We start from the raw sequence: 9,602 nt of genomic DNA, 5'->3' as shown, positions 1-9,602 counted from the left end.
TGCCTTTTCAAACAGGTTTTTGAGAGTGTTGGGACTACTGTGCTGAATTTAATTAACAACTGTCTCAGTCAGGGCATCTGTCCAGCTGGTTTTAAGCATGCTACAGCTCTCCCACTTTTAAAAAGGCCCAATCTGGCAGTGGAGGACACAAATAATTATAGACCAATTTCAAACCTACCTTTCCTTGCCAAGATATTAGAGAAACTGGTCTTTAAACAACTACAATCTTATTACCTTAAATGCAATATGTAAGCCTTTTCAATCCAGTTTTAAGTCTGGTCATAGTACTGAGACAGTGTTGGTTAAAGTGCTAAATGACATCTATCTATCAACAGACAATGGTGAAAGTGTTATTTTAATTCTGCTTGATCTCAGTGCGGCATTCGATATGGTGGACCATAGGATTTTAATTGAGCGCCTTGAACATTGGGGCGGCCTAAAAGGCAATGTGCTGAAATGGTTTGAATCTTATCTTACGGATAGGTCCTTTTCAGTGAGAGTTGGGAACTGTAATTCTTCAAGATTACATCTTCCTTGGGGAATTCCACAAGGGTCAATGTTGGCGCCGTTGCCGTTTTCTCTCTATATGCTACCTTTGGGGGCTATAAAGTATCATTCCACTGCTATGCACCCGTGAGAGAGTCAAACCCAGATTCCATAAAGGTGTTAGTAGCTTGTTTACAGGAGGTAAAGGCCTGGATGGCTGCTAATTTTTTGTTGCTTAATGAAAATAAAACTGAGGTTATTGTTTTTGGCCCTAAGAATCAAGAAGTGACTCAGTGTTTAAATTCAACGCACCTGGCTGGCTTTATGAAAACCCATGTGAAAGACTTGGGCTTCGTTCTGGATAGTGAATTAAAGATGGACAGGCAAATAAACACAGTGGTGAGATCTTGTTTTTTTCATTTACGTCTATTAGCGAAGTTTTCACTCGAATGGACTACTGTAACTCCCTTTATTTTGGAGTTGATTGTGGTGCACTGGGGCGCCTACAGAGAATCCAGAACGCAGCGGCGAGAATGATTAAGTCTGCAAAAAAACATGACTCAGTCACTCCATTACTTGCGTCACTAAATTGGCTGCCGGTACGGCTTAAAATAATTTATAGGATTCTTATTTTCATTTTTATGGCCCTTCACAATTTAGCCCCTGGGTCAAGTATGATATCAGTTTATATGAACCTCTGAGGTCCGAAAATCAACACCTCCTTTGTGTTACTAGGACAAAATACAAACACAGGGGAGATAGAGCCTTTTCGCGAGCTGGTCCAAAACTGTGGAATGACCTCCCTCATAGTATTAGATCCATTAACTCACTACCGTGTTAAAAGCACATCTTTTAAAGACTAATGAGGAGTTGTTGTGATGCAGGTTTAGTTATTTTAAACTGTGTCCATGTTGTTATGTGATTTGTGTTGTTATTTGTGACTATGCTTGTTTTTATGTCATTTTATTGTGATATTGTGAAGCACTTTGGGCAACCTGGTCTTGCATTAAACTGTGCTATATAAATAAATAAACAAACACACACTCACTCACACACAGATGATGTCAGTCTTACCTGCATGAGCATGTAGTAAATGCCTGCCAGACCATGAGCTGCTCCCACATACTGTTTCTTATGCCACTCGTACAGCAGCGGGCAGCGCTCGGCTTTCTTCTCCTCTTTAGACAAGTTCTTCCCTGACTCCAGAACAGCAGTCACCACCTGGGAAAAAGAGAGAGCGCACTGGGGTCAGATAATGGTCTTGTTATGGATCAAAGTGTCGGTCACTTTCCAGTAATCAGCAGGTTTATTTGCAGCGGTTCAACAAGGGTTAAAGAACTGATTAAAACATGCTGTCAGCAAATACAAAGTAAAAGTGTGTTTTTCTGTGAAAAATCACAGAACTATTAGAAAGGCTGCAAATGTCACATTTATGCCAGCAACGAGTATCATTAGGAGAAACCATGTATCCAGGAAAACCATGAACTGCTGCATGGAAAAGAATCGTGCATGGATTCTTCAATTCTCCTTCATTTTATACCACCTTTATTAGAAGTACTGTCCAATGTATTGTATGTAATGCATATTTACATGTGTACGGTGTATGTAATGTACATTAACATGAAATTTACTAAAGTTTACAAAAACTTGAATCAAGGATTCAAATCAAAACCTAAATCACAAAACCAGACAAAAAAATCAATAAAATAAAATAACCCCCAAAAAACAAAGCTGCAAAAACCCTAAAAGCAAAAGATTAAAGGCCGTTCACACCAAGCACAATAACTATAAAGATATAGTTCTAAAACTCGAGGAAGTGTTATTATGGATTATGGACTCAATGTATTTTAGTATCTTAATGCTGGATTAGTTTCAGCTTTTGTCTTCTCCAGATGTTAACTGATGGACTGGAGTGCTGTGGATTACTTGTGGATTATTGTGATGTTTTTATCAGCTGTTTGGACTCTCATTCTGACGGCACCCATTCACTGCAGAGCATCCATTGCTGAGACACTGATGCAATGCTACATTTATCTTTTAACAGCCCTCCGATGTCTGTACAAATCACATAAACCTTTCATCTCAACCACCTCAAAGCCAGAGTTATATTTTCACCAAAACATTCAGAAATAGTCAGTGACTGATTCTCAAAAGCAAATACTCCTATTGAAGTAAATGAAGAATAATTGCTTCAGATCAGGGCTGTCAAAGAAACAACAAGCTGCAGATGGTGGAGATGTTGCCTGCTGAGATGAAGACTGGAGGTCACAGGAGCATCTGAAGCTATCTGTTTTCAGATGCAGTCAACTGTAAAAACCACTGCAGACAACAAAAAGACTATTACTGTATGTGTCTTCTGGAGTTAAGATGCATTTACTCTGCTATAAAGACAGGTGCTACTCACAAAATCAAGTTATTGTGCATCTTTGTGTCTAAATATAATAAAAAATATGTATTAGGTAGGTTTTTGTAAAATCAAGTTTAGTAATCAAAAGCCAAGAAGTTATAAGCCATATCTGAGTCCTGGTCTCAGTCATCTCTGTATGCTGGGATGGCTTCTGCTCGAAATATACCCCGAGACGGATATGAGGAGGAGAATGTGTGTACTGTATTATTTCAGCACAGATTTCACAGATCCAGACACGGAAACAGAGCTGATCACGCCACAGACTCCTTTAATAACCATAAATCCTGCTCGTGCCAGACTCAAGTCAGAGGCAGCTTTAATGTTTCATCATTACTGTGGCACACAGATGCATTACTCTCTTCATCTCGCTCCTCTCGTCTGCCCACATACACTGAGAAACTGGACACCGGCCAGAGAATGAAGACTATAATGCATGACGTACAGTAAAGAGGATGAATGCATCTGCTGCAGACACACACACACACACACACACTCCAGAGATGTGAGCAATCAGAGGAACACCAGCAGTTTTATCAATGGATGCATTTGTAATGTATTTTTATCAATGCAAGTTTTACTGGTTATTATACTTCATGTTAGGGATATTAACAAAAAATAATATCTCAATATTTTCTGGGACTTTATCGATAACAATAATTAGACGATATTTTGCTAGGGTCTCTTAAGCCATAAAAACCCCAAAGATCATGCATGATTCTATGCAGACGCTACAGTGTGTTATTGTGCTTGTATCTTAAGGACTGCCAAAGACAGCTGACTCCTAAAGTTTTTAATATTCTTCATAATTTGTGTGCTGGTCAGTTCACACTGATAGAAATTAATCTTTTCCAATAAGTTTAAACTGATTTTTACATTTTATGGGCATTGTTACCTTTATAAAGCCATTTCTTCTTAAAGTGTCCGTTATCTTTTGAGTCAAATTGTTACATTTAATCAGTGAATTAGAATGATAAGACATCTGGGCTGTTACAAAGCAAATGAAAGTTACAAATGCATAAATAATGTTTTGATATATTAAACAAAATGTGGAATACTGATATTTGAAATTATTTAAATAATAAAAGCTACTTTAAATGTGAAATTAAAACCACCGGTAGGTGGCAGCGAGTCACTGTTAATAAGTGAGTCACTGTGACTGAACCGAATCGTTTAAACGCTTGATTCATTCAGGAACGAATCACTATCATGTTGCTCAGAGACGCAGAACAGAGCTGTGTTTGGAATGATTTTGTTGTCGAAATAGAGCAAAAACAGGCAATATGGTGTCTAAAACGTAAGTCTCTTATTAGCTAACTTCTTGTTTATTGAACTGTTGTAAAAAATCAATATCACATTTGTAATCACGGTAATTTTTGGAGAAAAACGGCAATCTTCGTATGAAATTGATTAACTATATGAAGTGGTATAAATAAATACTTTTTCTGCCATCATGTCTTGAATTTGCGATCGTTCTAAATGCATTTTAATAGACTGAATCATGCAGTGAAAGAACGCCCGCGCACTAGTCTAGACTTCACGTAATGCGAGCGTGCGCTCTGTAGGGGTGATTTGAATGGTTTTTGCAAAATACTCGATAATGTCAAATCCATATCGTTAAAACAACAATTCTGATATTACTACAGATTGCACACCCCTACTTCACGTGCATGTATGAATACAGACAGATGTTGACATTGACCTTGATGATGGTGTTGTTGTCCACCGCGTCCGGCCCGATCTCTGCGTTCACATACAGCAGAGCGAAGAGGTATCCGGCTCGACCGTACAGAAGCTCATCAGGAACGTCGGAGTCTGGACTGAGCACTGAGCGCTGGAGCTGGAGCAATCTGAACACCAGAGGAAACATGCATTATAATCTCTTTGTACAATACTGAAAAATAGCTTGCCAAACACTTTGTACATCATGCGTGTTAAAATGCAAGTTTCCAGATGTTGCTACAATAGGACCTTACAAATAATGGAAATTATCTCAATATCTAGATTAGATTTTTTTTTTATTTTGACATTGGAATATTTTCATAAATTTCAGACAGTGTCTGCATCATACATTTTCAGACACAAGACTTAAAAAAGAAGAATATGTATTCATTTTATTTAATCTTTTTCAGATTGTATTCATTTAATTTTATTTGTTTTTCAAAAGTATGTAAATATGTACTTTAATTTATATGAAGTATGAAATGGTCAGATGATTTGAGTCAATGATAATGTAATGTAATCCTGATTAAATAAACCATGCTGCTCGAGAAACATTTCTGATTATTATCAATGTTGAAAACTTTTGGTGGAAACTGTGATACATTTTATTTTTCAGGATTCACAGATGAAGAGAAAGTTCAAAAGAACAGCATTTATTTGAAATAGAAATCTTTTGTGACTTTATAAATGTCTTTACTGACACTTTTGATCGATTTAATGCATCCTCGATCAATAAATGTATACATTTATTTAAAACAAAAATATTACTGGACCCAAAATTATCTGGTTTAATCTATTCTAGACATTAAAAATACACACAAATCAGTTTAATATAATTTGAACATCATGTAGCATTTCTCCTTCTGTTTTCCTTTTTCTTTTCAACTCAATCTTGTGTTTGAACAGCACAATGAGTTGAGAGCACAGTAAGGGCAGAGCTGGACGAGGGTTTATAATCAGACTCCCGCTGAGAGCTGCAGTCGATCTATCAGACGAATGAGTTCAGAGAGCACAGCACGCCGCCGCTGAATAACACACACGCTCCCCACAGACGCATGAGAGCCAGAGCGTCTCACTACAACACACACAGAAACACCTCAGAGGACCAGAGCTCAGCTCCAGCTCTTCAATCAAATCAGAGTCTGTTCTCCTCACCAGTGCACGACAAACTAGTGCCTTCGGGTTCCTCAGTGGCCGATGGCAATTTCTAGAAATAATAGTGGCTAATATAATACAATTTACTGACAGCAAATCCAATGTAGACAATGATTTTTAGAGCTGTCAGTTTAATGCATTAATTAAAGTGCCCTTATTATGGATTTTTGACCTTTCATGCAGTGTGCAACACAGCTCTAAGTGAATGAAAACATCCTGCACAGTTTTAAATCTGAAAGTGCACCGTGTATAAAGTTATTGTCTCTCAAAAGAAAGAGTCGACTCTGAATCACTTAAACGAGTCCCGCAGACCCTGGGAAAACTTGAAGCTTGCATGCATGTCAACTTGTTGTTGGAGACTCCCAAAACCGAAATATGAACCTTTCATAACCCATAATAGGGTTTATTTTTATTAATATTTTTGTAAATACCTAGGGCAGTTTAGCAATTAATTTTTTTTATCTAATTAATCACAAATTAATCACACATCAATTTGGACTGAGAAATGTCCCCCCAAAAGATCATTTAAAGTCATTATTGTGTTAAACGAGAAAAGCATTAAACAAACAGTACACACAGCAGCTTTAGAAAGAAACATTTTGATCCAACATTGCATGAATAATGATAATAAATGGGCATTAATTTTGTTTTAATGAATATTGAAATATGAAAAGATTTTTAAAAAATGAAATAAATGATACTCTAAATATGAAACTAAAAGCACCAGTAGGTGGCAGCAAGTCTCTGTCTTTATAAATGAGCCATTGAATTATTCACTCACTCGATTTATTGATTATTGACTGTTGATTCATTCAGTAACGAATCACAGCTGTGTTTTGATCAGAGACGCTCAACAGTTCTGCTGTGGCTTTGATTAGAACTATTTTCTATTTTTTTAACACATTTCCTTGTTGTATAAATCAGGATCACATTATCAATGGTGCAGATATTGGTTAAAAGCAGTACTCTAGCTGGTGTGATATTGCTAAACTATATCATATAATAGAAATATAAGAGTGTGATTCTTTTGCACTCATATCTTGAATTTTAGGCTCATATAACTGCATTCTAATAGACTTCATCACGCAGTCAGTCGTCCTGCATCAGGATCATCAGACACTGCATCAATGTAAGTAATAAGTAATCTCACCAAATTAACATGCTAAATCAACAGCCCTATAAATAACAAGTTAAAATTAACACATTTAATCATGCCCCCTGACTGTAATAGTGCATTTTCCAACCATTGGGTTAATTTAAGTTTTGTGCACTACTTTATTTTGCAAAACCACAGCTAGCTTTCCCAAACACACTTCCAGAGAACAGGCAGTGGAAGCAAGCAGAGAAAGCCAAAGAGACAAACAGAGAGTTAGAAATGCTCCTTACTTCGTGAGGCACTCCTGGGACTCGGTCTGGTTCTTTAAGTGGTGGTGAACGACTGCGCCTACAGCTAGAGGCCCGGCGTCTCCGCACAAGAAGCTGACGCGCCGCCCGTTCAGGTTCCTCAGCGCGCGTTTGACGTAATCCAGAGCCCGCTGCAGATGCGAGGCCTCCTGCGTCACTCGATACAGCTGCAGGTACAGCAGGGCTATGCCTGCCGAGGACAATCACCTTACAATGCATTGGGACTCTACTACTGTACAGCATATTCAAAACATGCAACAAATTCAACTTTAATATTTATTATTTTCCATTTATTTCATATTGGATTAGCAATTTTCTTGGCATATTTGGAAAATTTTCTATAAATTAACGTGTGTGTGTGTGTGTGTGTGTATTAGTGCTGTTAAACAATTAATCGCATCCAAAATAAAAGTTTTTGTTTACATAATATATGTGTGAGTACTGTGTATATTTATTATGTATATATAAATACACATGCATGCATGTATATATTTAAGAAAAATATGTTGTTTATATATTAAATATTTATATATTATATAAATTATATGAATATAAATATATACATGTAAATATTTTCAAAATAAATGCTGTATGTGTGTGTATTTATATATATGTAATAAATATACACAGTACACACGCACTTAATATATATATATATATACACACACACACACACACAAAATGTTGGTTTGTAGTTAATTAAAATATATTTCCAAGGGTTTAATAGATGAGAGCTTGACAAATGCAGTGAATAATAAAATTTGAGCATTTAAAAAAATGTTTTCTTATCTTCCTTATATGCTGTATGGTCCAAATTACATTACTTTCTTTAAGAATTCAAAGGAATGTTCATTTTTTAACAGGGGAAAACCAGGCAGCAACAGCATTGCATGCTGTGACATTATACACACAAAAATAATAGCACACTGATTTATATTCTATTCTGCAAAAGCTGCAAATAAAGTCCACGAAGTTCATCATATTAACTGTTTGGTATTCACCTGTCCAGCCTGTGTAGGTGGAAAAATCATGTGGATCTGCAGTCTTCAGGCCCTCCTCCATCTGTTGGAGAAGATCTGTGATCTTGCTTTGCACCTTCTTCTGAAAGGCGTCACTGATCTATTTTCAGGGAAGGGGAAAAAAAGAGTTTGTAAGTAAGCTTCCAAGCTTCATTTGACAAATAGTTGTTTTATTAATGAATTCACAAAGAGACACTGGCACTGAATAGCGTACAGCGCTGTGTTCAAAAATGTTGCGGACCAAATACAGAGCCCTGCGGAATCTCCATTATAAAATTCAAAATATATGCATATCGAATCCATTCTCAAAATTGATTTGATTTAAAAAGATATGCATATGCATACCTACTGCATCACAGACACACTTCTAACCTTTAAAAGTGAACTGTACTTCAGAGACTTCTTGGCCCTGCAATGCAACATCTCAGTTCAGCCTTCAGGAACTACTCGGAGAACCACTGATAATATTACACAGAGTCATTACACAAATATTTGCAAACGTTTGACAAAGTCACAGAGAGACTAGCTAATCGTATACCGAATCAACTGTCACCTGTGATTTGCTGACAATGGTACAAAGAGCAATGTGGCACCCCGGGATCCTGGTGCTCAGCCTGATACAAAGAGCACATCTGAACACAGAAGAAAAAGTTCCTTTTTATTCAGACTGTTTACTGCCACAGGGGAAAATTCATAATGTCTATTGCTATTTCTGAAGGTCTGAGTTCAATAGCTTAGGAACCTTGGGCACGGTAGAGTGAAGGTGGATCGAATCCAGAGTTATTTTCTCCTGCAGCAGTGAGTCTGTGAGGCGAATCCTAATGAGGAGCAAACCTCATCTATCACAAGCAACCCTGACAAAGACACTGACATACACAATCTTAAAATAAGTAGTAAGGAGTAATTGTGGGTAAAATAATCCACTAGGGGCAGATATTTAAGCTCACATCTATATTTTGCCTACACTGCAAAAAGCCGATAATAAAATGCTTTAGTCAGATGATAATGCTCTATAGTAATTTATATAAGAATAGTCTTAAAATTAAATTGGGGACATTTGGAAAATAGAGTTTAAAACCATGATGTGTGTCATTTCACATGTAATGTAAGTAAACATTTTATATAATTTACAAATTATTTAAATCATAAATAATTCATAAAAAGAAAATCATAAAAAAATAAATAAAAATATATAATATTTCTATGATATTTTTTACTTTTAAAAAAATGTGTCGAATAAAAATTATGCCAGAATGGAAAACAGGGTTGCAAATTTTGCCTAAAATAAGGTATCAGGTCAGTGGGGACCAGTGTAATTTTAGTTTTCTAAAATTAAAATTAAAAACATTAAAAAAAAATAAAAAATAGTTTTTGAAATCAAATAAACATTAACTAAAATATATATATATATA

At 36.3% G+C, this 9,602-nt stretch overlaps 1 protein-coding gene across 1 annotated transcript in view; it reads right to left on the bottom strand.

The window, feature by feature from the left end:
* lancl2 (LanC lantibiotic synthetase component C-like 2 (bacterial)) overlaps positions 1–9,602 on the bottom strand; it is a 29,775-nt gene that overhangs the window by 15,000 nt on the left and 5,173 nt on the right. The window contains exons 3-5 of the mRNA XM_016574610.1: positions 7,154–7,361; positions 4,593–4,740; positions 1,561–1,707 (exon numbers count right to left, since the gene is read on the bottom strand). Coding sequence (XP_016430096.1) covers positions 1,561–1,707; positions 4,593–4,740; positions 7,154–7,361 — 503 coding nt within the window. The remainder of the gene's footprint in view (positions 1–1,560; positions 1,708–4,592; positions 4,741–7,153; positions 7,362–9,602) is intronic.

The sequence above is a fragment of the Sinocyclocheilus rhinocerous genome, unplaced genomic scaffold, assembly GCF_001515625.1.
Source record: "Sinocyclocheilus rhinocerous isolate Xijiao unplaced genomic scaffold, SAMN03320098_v1.1 scaffold1464, whole genome shotgun sequence".
NCBI classification, from domain to species: Eukaryota; Metazoa; Chordata; class Actinopteri; order Cypriniformes; family Cyprinidae; genus Sinocyclocheilus; species Sinocyclocheilus rhinocerous.
The sequence above is the reverse complement of the archived record's forward strand: the minus strand, read 5'-3'. Positions and strand labels throughout refer to the sequence as shown.